The sequence below is a fragment of the Phragmites australis genome, chromosome 1 (genome assembly GCF_958298935.1).
Source record: "Phragmites australis chromosome 1, lpPhrAust1.1, whole genome shotgun sequence".
In the NCBI taxonomy this organism is placed as follows: domain Eukaryota; kingdom Viridiplantae; phylum Streptophyta; class Magnoliopsida; order Poales; family Poaceae; genus Phragmites; species Phragmites australis.
This window is the reverse complement of record NC_084921.1, coordinates 9767501-9785545: the sequence shown is the minus strand read 5'-3', so window position 1 is coordinate 9785545 and position 18045 is coordinate 9767501. Positions and strand designations below refer to the sequence as shown.

At 43.9% G+C, this 18045-nt stretch overlaps 2 protein-coding genes across 2 annotated transcripts; both read left to right on the top strand.

Annotated features, from left to right (window-relative positions):
* The first annotated feature begins 10530 nt into the window (after positions 1-10530).
* On the top strand, positions 10531-11729 carry LOC133908903 (pathogen-related protein-like). Its single transcript, XM_062351123.1, has 4 exons — positions 10531-10757; positions 10836-10968; positions 11063-11361; positions 11478-11729. Exons 1-4 carry the CDS (start codon positions 10620-10622, stop codon positions 11613-11615), a joined length of 708 nt encoding a protein of 235 aa, XP_062207107.1. The 5' UTR covers positions 10531-10619; the 3' UTR covers positions 11616-11729.
* Positions 11730-13814: 2085 nt separating this feature from the next.
* On the top strand, positions 13815-17799 carry LOC133908895 (uncharacterized). The gene is made up of 5 exons (XM_062351110.1): positions 13815-15417; positions 15500-15951; positions 16049-16264; positions 16630-17460; positions 17568-17799. The coding sequence occupies exons 3-4, from the start codon at positions 16108-16110 to the stop codon at positions 17274-17276; spliced, it is 804 nt and encodes a 267-aa protein (XP_062207094.1). The 5' UTR covers positions 13815-15417; positions 15500-15951; positions 16049-16107; the 3' UTR covers positions 17277-17460; positions 17568-17799.
* The last annotated feature ends 246 nt before the right edge of the window (positions 17800-18045 follow it).

Genomic DNA, 18045 nt, shown 5'->3' with positions numbered 1-18045 from the left:
CAAAAAATATGGGGTGGTAAGCCTTTAGTGAGCCGATCCACAAGCACTAACTTAGTACTTATATGCTTGACACTTATTATTTGATCATGAATTTTATCTTTCACAGCATGATACTTAATGTTGATACGTTTGACAGCACCACTTGACTTATTATTACTCGTATAGAAAAATATGGGTAGATTATCGTAGTACAACGTAAGTGGCTTTGAAATACTGTCGACCACTCTTAATCCCGAGATAAAGTTATTTAGCCATACAGCCTACCCGGTAGCCTCATAACATCTACAAACTTAACCTGCATTGTTGACGATGACGTAAGTGTCTGTTTGGAATTTTTCCACAAGATGGCTCCTCCAGCGAGGGCGAAGATATAACCTGACATGGATTTCTTAGTATCCACACATCCCACCAAGTCTGCATCTGAATAACTAACAACTTCATGGTTATCCGATTTTCTAAATATGAGCATGTAGTTTTTAGTGCCCTGCAAATAGCAAAAGACCTTTTTAACGACTTTCCAATGGCCCGGTCCTAGATTTGACTGATATCTGCCAAGCATCCTGGTAACAAAAGCTAAGTCAGGGTGCGTACATATGCATACATAATGCTTCCGACAACGGAAGCATAAGGAACCGACTTCATTTGATAAACTTTATACTGGTTCCTCGGATATTGAAATGTCCCAAACTTATCACCCTTGACAATAGGAGTAGGCATAACATAGTACTTATGTATATTGTATTTCTTTGGTACTTTGTCAATGTATGCCTTTTGAGATAAAGCTAATACTCCTTTGGACTGATTTCGGTGAATTTCAATGCCAAGAACATACGAAGCTTCACCGAGATCCTTCATATTGAAATTAGAGGAAATAAAAATCTCTTGGTTTTAAATAGCATATCCTTATCGCTACTGGATGATAAGATATCATCCACAGAAAAAACTAAAATGGTGAATTTTTCCCATTTAAACTTCACATAAATGCAGTTATCAACTTTATTTTCTTTAAAGTAAAAATTTCTAATGACTTTATCAAACTTAAACTACCACTACCTAAACGCTTACTTTAGGCCATAAATTGATTTCTCAAGTTGACATCCTAAATATTCCTTGCCTTCCACAACAAAACTATCGGTGTATCAGGAACCGGGGGTCCCTGAGTCCCAAGGCCAGGCCAACTGTCCGCCACGAGGCACCACCCCGCGAGGTTCCCCCCACGAGGTGAGGAAAGTCTAAGTTCCGGGAGAAGGTGCCCGGGGCCACAATCCTCGGTCCCCGAGCACCCCAGTCCCCCGATGACCCGCAAAGTCTAAGTCCCGGGAAGAAAGTGCTCGGGGAAGCGCCCGGTCGCCCCCGAGCACCCAAGTCCCCCGACGATCAGAAGAGCTAAGTCCCGGGAAGAAAGTGCTCGGGGACTGCGCGCAGCAGTCCCCGGGCGCACGGTTCCCCGAAGATCAGTATAAGAGTGCTCGGGAGAAAGTGCTCGGGGAGGTAAACGGTACCTCCGAGTACCCGGTGCCCCGAGGACGAGGATAAGCATTCTCGGGAGAGAGTGCTCGGGGAGGTCAACGGTACCCCCGAGCACTCGGTTCCCCGACGACCCAGGGAGGCCCCCAAGGGGCCCACCGATGAGGTGTCTGCCTGTCAGAGGTCCAAGGCCGCATTGAATGAGCACGCGCGGCCTGACATGTCCAACTGCTCCCGCCGCAGCGTCAGTTCCTGCCATGCTTTGGCAGAGGGGCATAGGGCTATTAATTGCACGGGTCTCGTCCCGTATCACCCGGTGTGTCTCGAGATAGCATTGCCAGGATCAAGACGTTCCGCCTGCCGCCCTGCCGTGGCAGAGGAACAAGACAGGGCGGGCACGCCGGGTGCCTCTGTGGCTGCCCGGTGGGCCCTCTCAACGGCGCCCGTTGCCAGGGCGTCCACAGTGACGAGTGACCAGACACGCGCCGCGCTTTTTTCCACCGCCCCAGTCATTTCGCCCAGAGAAAATGATGACGCCTTTTTCAGTCATGGCGTCTTGGAACTTGTACCCTTTCCTTCCCGTTCGGGGTATGTCGTAGCCGGCGAGTGCATAAAAGAGTCGACACACCGGAGGGACAAAGAAGAAGAAAAAAAGAGAGACAGAGAAGACGAACCCCACAACGAACCAAGCCAACAGACGAAGACATTGTGAGCTAGCCTGAGCAGAGCTTCTGCCGAGAAACAAGGAGCCTCAAGCTCTTAGTTAGACACAATACTCTTGTAACCAGATACATCCTCGGGGGACTTCCCTCAGGACAGTTAATTCATCCATACAGGAGTAGGGTATTACGCCCCCGTGCGGCCCGAACCTGTCTAAACTCCGGTGCATTTATTCCTCTTTGCGCTAGGTCGATCATCCCCCACCAACGGCCGTTGCATTTACATCCACTTTCATTTATTTCTCCGACGAACTTATTCAGGATCATCCCCCCGGCCGAATCTCTAAAAAGGGGTCTCTTGGGATCCCTGCGATATGAGTTAATCCTCCGACAAAAACCTATTGGTTGAGCCATGTAAATATTTTCTTCTAAATCACCATTAAGGAATGCCATCTTTACATTCATCTAATGCAACTCTAACATAATGTGCTATAGCACAATAACTATTCTGAAAGAATCCTTACTTGATACAGGAGAGAAAGTTTTATTATAGTCGACCCCTTTTCTTTGCGAGAAGCCTTTAGCTACAAGCTTTGCTTTGAACCTTTCAATGTCCCCCTTAGAGTCATGTTTGGTTTTGTAGACCCATTTGCAGTCTACTATTTTAGATCCATCGGGGATTTCTACTAGATCCCATATATCATTATCGCTCATAGACTTTAATTTGTCATTCATTGCATTAAGCCACTCAGACGAATGCTCACTCATTATGACCTCTTTTGCCTTCCCTATGTCATTAACATTCTCATTCATGTAGACAACATAATAGTTCAAGGTGGTAGGTCTCCTGTCACGCTGTGATCTCTTGATCAGTTCATTAGGCACTGCAGGACTAGGACCGGGTCCTGCAGTGGATTGTTGAGGCTCATCGTTAGGTGTATTGTTAGAAATTTTAAAGACCTCCACAGGGGGTGCACTAACGTTAGTTTCTACTGAAGGTGCTACCACCTGGGGCATATGGATGTAGGGCTCTTGGATCAGCGGTGTAGGAACATAAACCCACTTTTCCTTGAGATCAACTTTCCTGGGTTCTAGATTCCCGTTCTCAAGAAATAAAGTGTGTCTTGTTTCAACAAACTTAGTGATCCTATTTGGACAGTAAAAACGATACCCCTTTGATCTCTCGAGATACCCGATAAAGTGACAACTAACTGTCTTATGATCTAATTTCCCAATATGTGGATTAAAAACTTTAGCTTCAGCTGCACAACCCCACACACGCAAATACTTCAAAGAGGGTTTTCTCCCAGACCATAATTCGTAAGGTGTTTTTGGAACTGATTTACTGGGAACCCAATTAAGAATGTGTATGGTTGTCTTAAGCGCCTCCATCCACAATCCAACTGATAAACTATAATAACTGAGCATACTTTGCACTATGACCATGAGCGTGCGGTTGCATCTCTCAGCTACCTCATTATGCTGAGGTTCACCAAGTGTAGAATATTAGACTACTATGCTTTTCCTAAAGGAATCTAGCAAAAGGACCAGGAATTTGCCTGTAAGGGGCATGTCTCCCATAATACTCTCCCCTACAATCAAATCTCACTACCTTAATTTTTAGGTTGTGCTGATTTTCTACCTCAGCCTTAAAAATCTTGAATTTATCAGGAGACTCAGATCGATCCTTAATGGGGTAGATGTAGCTGTAACAGGAGAAATCATCAGTGAATGTAATGAATGAATCAAAACCATTCTCCGATGTCACAGAAAAAGGAACGCATATGTCTATATGAATTAATTCTAATAACCCTATGCTTTGAGTGGCCAAATTCTTTGTTTGCTTAACGTATTTTCCTTTAATACAATCTATGCAGTGGTTAGAGTCGGAGAAGTCTAAATGTTGGAGAATCTTTTCCTTAATGAGACGCTCTATTCTTCCTCTCAAAATGTGTCCTAAATGACAATGCCACAGTTTCGAAGAAGTCTCATTAATTGTACTTCTCTTTCTCTTATGGCTTACATCGCGTACATTAATAGACACAAATGATTCATTAAGAGGAAGCATATAAAGTTTGTCTTATTAGATGACAAGACCAATAACATCTGAATTAAACTTAAGAATGCACTTATTGTTTTCAAATTACAATGAAAGCCATCATCGTCTAACATCGAAACTGAAATAAGAATATTCCTCATGGAAGGAACATAAACTATATTATTCAGCCTAAGTGTGAAGCCACTATCAAGAACTAATAGAAGGGATCTGACAGCTTCAACTTCAGCTTCCTTCCCATTGGCCACTTTAAGACTTCGCTCCCCCTTCTTAGCGTTCTCGCAATAAGGAATCCGTGTAAGGATTTGGTAACGTGCACAGTGGTACCTGAGTCAATCCACCAGGAATTAAGGAAGAAATCAGCATAAAAAGATTCATCAATAAACATTATTAAATCATTACCCTTTCTTGCAAGCCACTTCAAGAAATCAACACAGTCTTTCTGGCAGTGATCCTTCTTGTGGTAGAAGTGGCATATGTCATCCTTAGGTTCTTGAGAGGTAGGAGCAGATGCCTTGAGCGCCCTTTGCGCTGCCTTATCGTGCTTAGTGATGAAATGCAACTTCTTCTTAGAGTTGAAATCATCTTGGAATTTTCTTTTGTTCCTAGAGCTGCTAACTTGATTAACAAAATCTTTTTTTCAACCCTCAACCTCTCTTCCTCTTGGACACACAACACAATCAAGTAGCTCATGGTCCATTTCTCCTTTTGAGTATTGTAGTTGATTTTGAAGGGAGAAAATTCAGGAGGGAGAGAGGTCACAATGAAGTAGATAAGAAAACCATCAGAAATTTATATATCCATGCCCTTGAGTTTGGTAGTCATGTCTGTCATCATCATAATATGCTCTCTTATGATATCAAACCTATTATACTTAGTGTTGACGAGCTTCCGAATCAGTGTATCGACATAAACCTTGGATGTGACTTTCAATTGCTCCTCCACGGATGCCAAGTACGTCTTAGTTTTTTCTGAGTTTGGGATTACTCCCCTTATAGCATCTGATATCAAGTTCCTTATTATCTCATAAATGACATATGGTTGACCGCTCCCACTTCCCAAAAAATGCATCATAAGTTTTCTTTAATTCATCATAATCCTCCATACCAATGGCGGGAGCAATGAGAGAGTCAACCCTGAGTGTATAGTCAAGGTTCAAAATGCCAAGGACAACTATCACTTTTGCCTTCCAAGAGGAAAAATTATTCCCCGTAAGTTTCTCTATGTCATCAATTGTGGTGGCAACAGAGGAAGAATTAAGAGCTAGAGAGAAAAGTTGGGCCAAATTAGAAAATTTATCATAAAGAAATAATTTACACAAAAATAACCCTACATTGGTCTGATTAAAGTCATACAAAAAAAAATTAAAACTCTAATCTACATCACCGTTGGACATAAAACAAAAAAGAATTTAAATGAACACATAAATGTGCATAATTACAGTCAACTTTGATTAGAAAGTAATTATGAACCTACATAAATTGACCATAAAATTCTTCAGAAAAATCTTCACATTGGTTCCCCTCACCATTGGTTTCACAGCACTTAGTAAGCATACGTTTGAAGACCGAGTTGGTTGATTTGGTCAGGTCCAATTCATCGAGAGAAAATTAATTGTAATTTTTTAGCACATAAAATGATATTATTTAGGCAATTATATCATTAAACCAGTGCTTAAATGAATAAAACATTAGAAATCACTGAAAATCTTCATTTAAAATGAAAAGCCCAAATTTCTTAAAGAATTAGCCCGGCTACTGAGCCGACCCACTTAACACACGTGGCCCATGCGCATATGTGCCAGCTCGACCTAGAGGGAGCGGCCCAAGGCCTCCTCAGTGCGCAACGGGCCAACGCGCGATGATTTTCAGCTGTCTATCGCGATCGACAGTTCGCTGCCCTTTTCGCCAGGACAAAATCCTTGGCTGACCCTGAAACCCTAACTCTAAGGACCATTTTGCCTCCCTCTCATTTCGATAGCGCTGAGAGAGAGAGAGAGAGAGAGAGAGAGAGAGAGAGAGAGAGAGAGAGAGTGGCGGGTCTGGCCGATTCACCGTCACCGGCAAGAAGAGAGAGACAGAGAGAGAGAGATAGAGAGAGAGAGAGAGAGAGAGAGACCATGAGGGAGCCGCTGTAGGCCTATCCGCCAGAGCGCATGTGTGACCTAGGTCATGCGCCCCTCCGTCGGTTAGCTCGATGGCGGTGCCCGCTAAGGTGGCACACGCGGCGAGAAGGGGAGCCCAATAGAATACCTCTAATTGCAACGACAGCAAGGAGGGGATGGCAGTGCCTTTAGGAAGTGCGCATCTGAGGTGGAGGTGGCCAATTTGCTGGAGGTGAGGCTGAAGGCGGCTCGGACGATGATTGAGGCATACAAAATACGTAACCCCCCTCTTTCTTGGTTTAGGGCTCCAATCCGAGAGTTCATGGGGATTAGGGTTACGGATTTTTGGGGATCAGAGGGGATTTTGGTAGGGTTCTTCAAAAGGATTTGATTTCCCCTCCTTCTTATTGTTGAGCTGAGACCAAAAGGACCTCGACCAACTCCGAAATTGCCCAATCTGAACCCATAAACACAAAAACAACCGTACACATGCACATAAACATAATTGAACCATGAAAATAAGCCCTAATCCGAGACAAAGAACCCTAATTCATAAACATTTGCACTAATTCAACACTAATCATAGCTAAAAATCATCACAGACATTATTAATATACACTAATCTTTCAAGTTCGAGTCCAATTAGACTAGAGAACATTCAATTGATGGCCAATTTACTAAACCGGTAGCAAAAGAAATCTTTTTGACCATCAATTAGCATCAACCGAACACTAAACAAGTCTATTAGGTCTAATTGGGTATGATTAGGGCTAATTAATGCTCTAATACCAAATCTTGATACTAAAACAAGTCTTTATGCAAATGATCATTAGCTCTAATATCAAACACCACATTAATTGTGGAAACATAGAACCTCACGGGATGGATAAGCTTACTAGGCGCCTGACCCCCTTATTTATATGGCGATGCTTGACTCGGGACCGCAAACATATGTTGGTTGCGTCTCCGATTGTGGTGTGTATGGAGACGGGACTCCTCCTCATCTCTCGGTCTCGTTAGTTAGGATACGATAGCTGTTTATCGAGATCAATTTCAACACTCTCCTTAACTAGAAATCTGCATTGCTATTCCTTGAAATGCAGAGAAGACAAATGCTACAACCAATGAAATGCAGAGAAGACAAATGCTACAACCAAATATCATGCAAATTAGTCTGATTGGGCTAAAATCGACCGAGAGTTGAAGCAGAAAAGTAATCGGGCCAAGCTTGAGACGCTAGCAGGACGGCGACATCGCGGCAGCCGACCGGAAGTTACCAGTACTACCTTTGTTTATCAATTGCAGCTCGGCAATCAGTAACTTAGCCTGATCCACCACTAGTTCTCTCGATCATGCCGTCATGCGTGACGCTGGGAAACCAACAAACGGGGAAAGCTCATCTGCGTTTGTGGCACCCGTTCTTCGCACCTGCACCGCACCCGCACCCACGATATGCCTCCGTGCCCGCTTGGCCAAAACCTCTGCCACGATCTCTCTCTCGACTCTGCAATTGCCCAAAACCGCCGGCGCACATCCACGACCCCGATCTCCCTTGACTCCACAACCACCCCTCCCGCGGGTATAAAACCCTGATCCAACCCTCGCCCGAGCTTCCTCTCACTCCACCGCACCTAAGCCCCCAAATTCCTTCGATTTTCCCCCACCAGAGAGCTCCTACAATGCCGCTGTAGTTCCGCTGCATCCCTTCGCCATCACCGTGCCATCCTGCGCCTCCCCGATGCTATTCGAGCTCACGACACCATTTGCTGACCGCAGCTAGACGTCCACGACCTCTCGCCGTCGAGTTTCACCGTCGGATCCGAGCTCTAGCCGCCATTGAGCCTCCGTCGCCGCCCTTCACCGTCGCCGAGCCACTCCGCCGCACGCCGACGCCGACACGTGCCTCAAACGGAATCCTCGACGCTCGGTGAAGCTTTTTCGCCGTCCGTCAGAGACCCGTGACACCGGCGGCGAAGTTCCGGCCGCCGCATCGGAGCCTCATGCCGCTGTTCGCATCGCCCGGTGGAAGAAGGAAGCTGGTAAGCCGCTCGATTCTTGATCGACAGCCGATATTAGAGTTAGCGTACCTCTTCGCTAGCCAATATGATCGTGCCACGTGTCCACTTTTGATGACTGGGTTTATGTGATCTACATCAGCGTGCCGTATGGCTGTTTCTGTCCTACGTGGCAAGCCACATCACCCACCCGAGCCCAGTCAGCCTGCTGATGCATTTATTAGGTTTTTCAATTCAAAAATAAATCCTTTAATATCTGAAATTAGGTGATCTTGCATTTAGGCCCTTAGACTTTACTATTTTCACAATTATACCCCTATTAGTACTGTTATTTTACTTTCAGCCCTCTGAACTTTTACTTATTTACAAATAGGTCCCTAAAGTTTACAAATAAGTCCCTAGAACTTTTTATTTTTACAAATTAGCCTTTGTTCTTTTTCAGAAAAGCCCCCTAAGCTTAAAACCCTCATACTTTTTCATACGAGCTCCGTTTTAGGTGATTCTTGCGCTCACATGATCTTAGTAGCGAGTATTATCCGTTAGTAGGATTTTCATAGCTTTGTTTTTGTTTAGTGTACTTTTCTTAGATGTTATACTTATTTATTTTTGGTGTGTGTGATTGCAATAGGAGACGAGAAGTTCGTGAATCTCCAGGACTGGACTTTTGAAGAGTTTGAGCAACCTGCTACTGAAGGCAAGTGTCCTTAATCACAATGATCCTATTATAGGAAAGTGTGTCTTTTACTTTCTAATTGCATGTTTTGTCAATATGAATCACATGTTTAGGGTTTATTAGTACTTTCCATAATTATCCTTGTCACCTATGTTGTAGTTGGGTGTCAAGGGTAGAAGTGCTTAGTTGTGCTGTCAAGTAAGGTGGGATAAATGTCAATCTGAATAATGGTCTATGTAACATGAACTGGTCTGGGTAATCTTTTATAGCAACATGGAACATAGGGATCTAGGCAGGTTGGTTTGGTTGGTATGGCTACTGTGTGCGTATTGGGTGATGTGCGAGCACCTGTTTGATATTCTAAGGACCGGTTCATGGACATGTAACCCGACATAACAACGCAACCACGAGGCCTATATGGGTATAGCCTGGCTAAATAATTAGCACCCCTCCGGTTTTGTAAGCACCATTAGATAGTTGAGTGGCACAAGAGGGGGTTTATGCAGTGATGGAATCGCTGTTAGCGATGAAACCTTAGTGGGTGCTTGCAGTTCAACGGGAACTTTGTAACGGCCTTGTAGTGATCTCTTGGCGTACACCTTGGAAGTGTGTAATGTACTAACGGGTACCGGCAAAAGAGTTGTTCACGACTTATGGGTAAAATGTGCAGACTCTGTAGAGTATAAAATTGATCGATCAGCCGTGCTCAAGGGCAAGAGCGGGCTTAGACTTCTTCATGGTTAGTGGGGATCTTAGATGGTTGATTTTAGGTAGTCGGGTGGTGGTACCCCGATGAGTTGGTAGCCGAATATAGGATATCTGGTGAGTCTGGTAGTCGGATGGAATCCAATAAGCTATTCCTTTAATGATGGTGTCATCACACCTAGCTATTAGGATTACTAAGTCCTTTTTGAGTCCTAGATTAGAATGATATAGATACAATAAACCTGAGTTAAGCCTTTTTTGCTTTAAGCCTTCATATCATATTTTCGCACACTTGTTAAGTACTTCATGTACTCACACTTGTTTTCTCCCTATCTCTTGATGCTGCTCAGAAGGTGTGGACTTCGAGGACATCCTAGCCGATGGAGTCGAGTTTTAGACGAAAGAAGATTTCGACCTGAAGACCATATTCTAGGCTAGTTCTCTCCTGGACAACGACTATGAATGAATAGAGAATCCACTACCGCTGAAAGTTATCTTAGTATTTTTTTTAAGACATACAGATTCTTTTGTAATGAATCTTATCGTTATATAATGATACTGTTATGTTATTAATTATAAAATCATCGTATATATGAAATTTGATCCTAACATACATATAAAATACATCTGATTGATTCTTTTAAAATCGGGTGTGATAGGATTGGACAGAGAGTGGCGATATGCGGGGGGAGAAATCGAGTGTGACAGGGTTGACCAGAGAGAGTGGCGATATGCGGGGGAAAGCTCATCTGCGTTGGTCCACCCAATCTGATACATCTCGCTTTCAAATTACTCTTGTTTAATTTTCCCCACGGAAAAGGATTGCACAGTTTGGCCCCTTGGTCACAGCGTTTTCCAAATACTCTTCTTCTTCCTTTCATTCATTTGACTATAAGTACGGGGCCTCTTATTTGGGACGAAAGCCGATAGCAGATCAGCAATGGCTTCCACTGAAGCGGGAGGAGACAAGTACCGGTCGTTCATGCACGGCGAGAGCGAGAAGAACACCGTGTGGAGGTATGGAGCGCCTCCCAACTACGACGTGGTGAACAGGCTCTTCGAGGAAGAGAGGACTCAGGTACTAAAACTCTAGCACGTGTCTTTTGCGAAAGGAACGAAGAAAGGAAGCTGATTGCTCATCGTTCTTTTGCGGCAGGTATGGCCTGAGGGATCACTGGAGGAGAAGGTGCAGCGGCTGCTCAAGACCTGGGAGATGGAGCTCGTCCACAAGGTGCGCGCCGAGGACCAGAAGACCGTCAACTCCCAGAAGTATTGCGCGAGCACCAACGGTGAGATCACATCCCATGCCATCCCATCTGATCGCCACGAGCTTCTCAGCCATCGATGGCGGCCACTGAAAAGCGCCGTGCAACGGACATGCAGGGATGAAGGCTCTGACCCGGGCGGAGCTGATGGCCATCGGCGGCTACAACGCGTTCCTTCGAACCACGCTGCCGCCGGAGCACCGCATCTACGACCCTGAGAAGGAGACGCTCGAGTCTAGCATGGCGACGTTCCTGACGGCCTTCCCTCGGGGGTTCGCCATCGAGGTGCTCGACGTCTACAGCGGGCCGCCCAGGATCGCCTTCAAGTTCCGGCACTGGGGGTACATGGAGGGGCCGTTCAAGGAGCACCCGCCCCACGGCCAGCGCGTCGAGTTCATCGGCGTCTGCATCTTCCATGTAAGCTGACTGACCCAGAGCATCTCTGTCCCTGCCTTTGCATCTGTTCGGACTTCACATGGATAACAGAGTATTTATCAAGCTCAACTTCTCGGCAACAACGTGGCATGCGTTAGGTTGACGAAGAGATGAAGGTGGAGAAGGCGGAGTACTTCTACGAGCGTGGCAACTTCCTCGCGAGCTTCTTGAGCGCGCCTCCTGCTGCTGCTGCGTCAGGCTCAGGCTCAGGCTGCCCTCTGATGCGGGGAAACTGAAACATGTCACTGGGCTCAATGCGTTGGATCACCTTCGGGATTGCATTTGCTCTGAATAATTCTCTTCAGTGTAACATGAAAATGTGTTGAATAAAGTAGCTTGTTTGTCTGCCACTGTGGCGCACGTCACTTTGGGTGGAATGGAGGTCCCTCCATTTGACTTTTCCTCCAGGAAAAAAAAAACTCCGCTTACCTACGACGGAAATAAGGGTTTTTAAGGAATTCCCACCTTTATGATACCAGGTTTTATGATTTGCCACCCTGTATCAGTGACATGCGAAGCTTTTTATCATATGATAGCATGCTTTCTAATCTTCAGTTGTATGAAAATGAGATGAGAGTTGATTTTTTTTTGGGGGTGGCAATTGAGGGTCTCATTCGTCTCTGTACTTAGAAAAGATCGTGACAGGTGGAGAGACAAGGATGTCGAGGTAGCGTGACAGCAGGAGCACCACTGGAGACGTGTGCAGACAGGCGAGCAAATGAGAAGTTCAATAAAGATTCGATGGTTGTCGTTCTTCGATTGAAACAAAATATTTTTTTTAAGCACCTGAACAATATCGCCGCACTTATGATAGTAGATAAGAGTGACAAATAACGAAGCATGTTTCTAAGGTCATTTCTAGCAAATACTTTAAAAATTTATTCTCTATAATACTATTATAGTATCTTCTAATATTATTACAGTACTCTTTATTTTTTCTATCTTCAACAGCTACCCTATTTTCTACCTTCTACTACTCTTCTCCTCTCTCCGGACCCACATTCAACCTCTATAAACAGTATTGCGGTTACTACCAAGGAAAAAAATTTCGGCGAATTTCGGCGAAAAATCCGAAATTTTGCTTTTATCGGTGGGGTCCGGTAAAAAAGTGTACCGGCCAAAATTTTTTAGCTAAATTCGCTGTCCCGCGCGTGACCGCCTTGACTCGTCCAAAAATCGCCGCCCCCACCCTCCCTTACCGTAAATCGCCACATTTTTCCCCACCTGCCCGACTAGCCCCCCGCCCCCCTCGCACGGACGCGCCGCCGCAGCGCTGCTTCGTTGACCCAGGTATCGCGCCACTGCCGTCTCCAACCCGCAGCCCCGCAAGGTCAGCTCGCGGCGCGCCCGCCTCCGCCGCCATGGCGCGGTGCTGCGGTTGAGGGTGTTGCTGTTCAGGCCCCTGCCGCTGGACGTCGGGCGGCGCACCTGCGGTCCTGCGTCACCGTCAGAGAGGCGGCTGCTGTGCTGGCCCTACCCTCCAGCTGCTCTCCCACCTCCATTCCCTTCTCCCAAACCTTCTCTCCAGTCTCCATCACCTAGGCCCCCTCCTCGATCTCCATCGGGTCGGCCAGCCACCTCCTCGACCTCGAGCGCCCGCGTGGCTGTGGACCTGTGGTTGAGTGCCCTGTGGCCTGAGCCATGGCGATGGAAAGTGAGGGAGAGGCGGTGGGTACTGGAGGCAGAGGGGCTGCGACGCAGGGCAAGGGGGAGCGCCAAGGTAGGGGCAAGGGGAAGGAGAAAGAGCTAGCTGTCGACGGATTGTCCAGTGGTGCCGGCGGCAGGACCACGACGTCTACCACAGTTGTGGTCACTAAATCAAGTGAGCATCGATGCGAGTATGGTTGGTTACATTCAGCTTGTGGTTTGTGCTTGCTTTCTTGTTATTTGTCAGTAAGGTGAAATGAAGCTGATATGTGGGGAGTAAGTGTGATTATCCCCTACAAAAATTGAATCCATTTGAGCTAGAGTTGACTTTACTTACAAGTTGCAACTAGAATTATGTTTTCTAGGCTTCATTAGTTTGCCCGCTAAACAGAGAGTTGGAACTGGAAGCAGCAACTTATTCAGTTATTCTGCCTCATCAATTCAGTTGAAATTTGCTGTCCAAGTTATATAGAAGAGCAGTTGTAACCTTGATGGTGCCTGGGGGATAAGTATATAAGTGGTAGCCACACATGTTCCTGAACTAAACTGGGCTTAAGGTTGTAAACTGTTAGGTGCGGGTACTCCTGTCTAATGTTGATTCAGAATCATGTACCTTTAGCGATAAATCCAACTGTTCTATTTCTTATACAGCAGCTGTTTTCTTTTCAACCTTCACAGCAGCAGCTTGGTACAACTTTTGTTGACAGAAGCATGTCGATTTCATTTCAGTAGAAAATAAATACTATACCAACTGAGTACTCAAATTCTAATGGTTATACATCAACCAAGCACCTGGCAGACACAATTACCTTGATACTGATTTTTGTATGTTGAAAAAGTAACTCTTTGTACAGAGTGTTCATTGATACACTGCCCAACAAATTCAGATTTTTGTATGTTTAGTGTCAGGTAGTATCCAAATATATATGACATGCAATTAAAATTTAAACCAAACATTGATCCATATGTGTAGTTCAGATTTCAGTGTGAAATTTGCTCATATTACATTATTAACTTCATGTCCTGTTCTTTATGTTAAACATCCATCTATGTGTGGTACGTTTCTTGTCCTGTGCTAGAATTTTCAGTTTTTTAGTTATACTCTTTTACTTCATTTACAGTGATTGTTTACATGCAAATATATACTCTTTTGCACACATTTTGCATTTCTTTCTTTTGAATTGCAGGGACTCGGATAGAACTACGAGGATCCATTGAGAAACCATGGAGCCATGGTCAGAAGTGGAAAACTAATGGATTCAAGTGTGGTTATTGTCCTGTTGCAAGGGACAGTGGAGGTGTAACCTGTTTAAGGAATCATCTGGCTGGATTGCAAGGGGACGTGGTACCATGCCCAAATGTGCCACGTAATGTTAGGGAGATAATGTTGAAGGTAATGGCATCAAGGAGACAAAAGAAGATGGATGCTAATGAGCGTCGTCTCTTTGTTGAAAAGGCAATTATGGAGGAAGCTTATGGGAAGGCTAGAAGGGCTAATATTCCTCCTGATGAAGAGGGGCAGGTTGAGATGGCAATAAGAGAATCGTTGAGGGATATTGGCTTGGAACATCGTAGCTCTTCGCCTTTCAGTAGGGCAAGTGGCAGCTCCCTACCTTTTGGTAGGGCAAGTGGTAGTGGAAGTTGCTCAACTAGTCAAACTAAAATTGACAGGTACTACCGAAGTCCAAGTGTTTCAAAAGTTCCATTTGATATAGATTTGGCACGCAGTAGGGCATCATCGCAGCCTAGGGTGGACATTATGCTCCAGGGAGATGCCAAAGAGAAACTTGGGAAAGCTTTGGCGAAGTAGTTCCATGCTAATGATATTCCTGGAAGAAAAGCAAACTGCCCATACTTTCGAGCGGCCATTAAATTAGCTCAACAGCTTGGAGAGGGAGTGGTTATTCCAACGGGAACATATATAGATGGCCCATTGCTGGATATGAACTATGAAGACTTGCAGGCCCACATGGCTGATTTTAAAGAAGATTGGGGTCAATTTGGAGTTACCATCATGTGTGATTTATGGACAGGACCTACCATGATGTGTATTATTAATTTCATGATATTTTGCAATGGACGTATGTTCTTCCATAAGTCTGTGAATGCAACTGGTCACGTCCAAAATGCAGAATTTATTTATGATTGTATTAGAGAGGTGATTGTTGAAGAGATTGGGGGAAAATTTGTCATTCAGATTGTGACAGATAATGGTTCCAACTACAAGAAAGCATGCATGCAACTCACTGCTGAGTATTCACACATTACTTGGCAGCCATGTGCAGCTCATACTATCAATTTGATGTTGAAGGACATAGCACGTTTTGATGAGGTTGTGGAAGTAGTGGACAATGCAAAGCGGATATGTAGATTCTTCTACAACCATAACAGGTAACTCTCTTATCTTTTAGAATTGTAGATGTGACACTCAATACAATTCCACATGTGCACTCATCTCTTCCTATCTTTTCAGGCTCCATGCTATGATGAGAGAGAAGATAGGCGGAGAGTTGATTCGATGGAATGCTACTAGGTTTGGCACAATTTTCATGTTCTTACAGAGTTTTTGGGGCAGGCAGGATAAGTTTCAGTCATAGATGATATCTAGTGAGTGGAAAAATAATGAATGGAGAAATGAGGAGGACCATAAATTCACATATGATTGCTTGATAAATAGGCTCTGGTGGGATAAGGTGGAGTTGGTGCTGAAAGCTGTCACACCAATCTACTCTGTACTTCGCTTTGCTGATCAGCAAAAGAATGGAACTATATCTGGATTTCTTCCAAGGATGTTACGTGCGCAAGATGAAATACGTGGTAAATTAAAGCACGATGAGCGTGCTAAACGAGATCTCTTAGAGAGGTTAGATGAAGTAATTAATAGGAGAACTCGATATCTTCTCAATGAAACACTCATGCTTGCAGGTAAAAACTAAGGATTGAACTGAAAATTTGTTCAATTTGTGTTCTTTTTTCATGCATTCTAATTTTCTAATATTTCTGAATTTCTTTGCCTTTCTAGCTGCTGCACTTGATCCTGAAGCACTATACAGGTCAAAATTTGCATAAAAACTAAGTTCTATGTTGGCTGTAACATTTGCACTCAAGAAGCTTGCAAGCTCACCTTCAGAGGCATCGATTGCAATTGACCAATTTGTTTCGTTCTTCAGCACACAGAAAGGGTTATTTGGATCGCCGGAGGCTCGGTGCTCGGCACTTCGTGGCAAAACGAGTGCAGGTACTATACTTTTCTTGGCCAAATCAGTTTTCTCTTTTAGATCTTGGTAATTACTTGGCAAAATGAGTGCAGAAAGGGTTATGTGCTTTCTGTTTTCTCTTTTAGATTTTGGTTTGGTTGGTGACATGGTTGTTGTTGGTTCATTAACTAGATGCATATGGTGGCTGTTTCTAGATATAAGTTGCTGAGTGTATATTCCCATGTGCCTTTTCATTTTCGAACTTGGTAGAACTAGTACATGGTGTCTTATTTATTTTTCAATATAGTATCACACACTATATAAAAGAATCAATCGAACTTTTACCCATGGCGTAATATAATTAATACATCTAATACTGTTGCTTATATTTTTTAATTTATTGCAGCTGATTGGTGGACTTCATATGGAGGACAGTACAAAGAACTACAAAAGCTTGCAAAGCGTATTATTTCACAATGCATGCCATCTAGTGGGTGTGAGAGAAATTGGAGTACATTTGCTTTGGTTCATACCAAATTAAGAAATCGGTTAGGTTATGAGAAGCTGTACAAGTTGGTTTATGTGCATTATAATTTGAAGTTGTGCATCCAACAGTTTGAAGTTGATTTTCAAAGCCTTCAAGAAAAGGAGGGCCCTGATCCATGTAGCATGATGATGGATGTTGCTTTATATGATGAAGGCAACCCAATCATGGAGTGGTTGTGCAACTCCATGAGTGAGTCTACACCAACTCTCGACGAATATGATGATGATCTTGATTGGCGCACACCTAGCAACTTTCTCATTGATAAGTTACAAATGGAGGCACATGAGGTGGCTGCATTTAAGAGGAAGCTTTGTTTTGGCAGAAAGGGCGGTAAGAAGAAAGGGAAGGTGCGATCAGAGGAAGAGGAAGAAGGTTTTGCAAATGACTATGAATCAGATTCTTCACATGATAGTCCAGTTTATGCCGAGTCGGGGGACAGCAGCTCTGATGATGAAGATGATGGTGAGTTTCAATCAGTTTCAGCAATTGTGATTTATTGTCAATAACATGTATTTTTTTCCCCTTGAAAATCTAATGTGTTGCAAAGGTGGTGACGGAGCTAGTGGTAGTGGAGCCCGTGGTGGTGCAGGCAGTGGTTCAGGTGCTAGGCTTAGGGAACCAACCCCTATCCGTCCAAGATCAACTAGGAAGAAGAAACCAACTCTCAAGAGTGTCTACCAACTCTAAAATGTTAGATGAACCTCTCCTCTACTACTAGTTTATATGTGAGCATTGCATTGTGATTTGATTTGATTTCATGATCAGATTTTGAACATTTCACATGTAAATATTTGTAGTGATGCAAGCCTCCGAGGAGAAGATGTGGATGTGGCGCTCTATACTGTGCTTATCTGAATATTTTGTTGGTTCTTAAGTGCACTACTCCTGTATTTTGTAATGGAATTGATGTTCATTTGGCACCTATGTTGGTGATATGTGTTTCAAACATGTAATATTTGGGTTGTTTCTTATTTTGCTATCCAATGGACTTGTAATATTTGGGACTGTGCATTTAGTATGATATTTTTATGTTCGGCGTAATGAACCTATCTAATGTGTGCTATAAACTTGTGATATATTGTCTCATTTCTTTGTTGTTATATGCAATTGTGATGTTTGATGGATCAGGGACAGTTTCAAGCAAAATCATGCCAATTTTTTTTTAAAAATTTAAATTCGTTTGAATTTGATCCGATATATCATGTTTATCAGTGACCTCCGATAAATTTTATTTACCGAAATTTTTTTCCTTGGTTGCTACAGTGTTTTTGGCAA

Excerpts from the sequence above, each read along its gene's own strand:
- LOC133908903 (XM_062351123.1), top strand. The coding sequence starts at position 10,620 with ATGGCTTCCACTGAAGCGGGAGGAGACAAGTACCGGTCGTTCATGCAC. Across the intron at positions 10,758-10,835 it reads TCGAGGAAGAGAGGACTCAG|GTATGGCCTGAGGGATCACT; the intron begins GTACTAAAACTC and ends CTTTTGCGGCAG. Across the intron at positions 11,362-11,477 it reads TCGGCGTCTGCATCTTCCAT|GTTGACGAAGAGATGAAGGT; the intron begins GTAAGCTGACTG and ends GGCATGCGTTAG.
- LOC133908895 (XM_062351110.1), top strand. The coding sequence starts at position 16,108 with ATGTTGGCTGTAACATTTGCACTCAAGAAGCTTGCAAGCTCACCTTCA. Across the intron at positions 16,265-16,629 it reads TCGTGGCAAAACGAGTGCAG|CTGATTGGTGGACTTCATAT; the intron begins GTACTATACTTT and ends AATTTATTGCAG.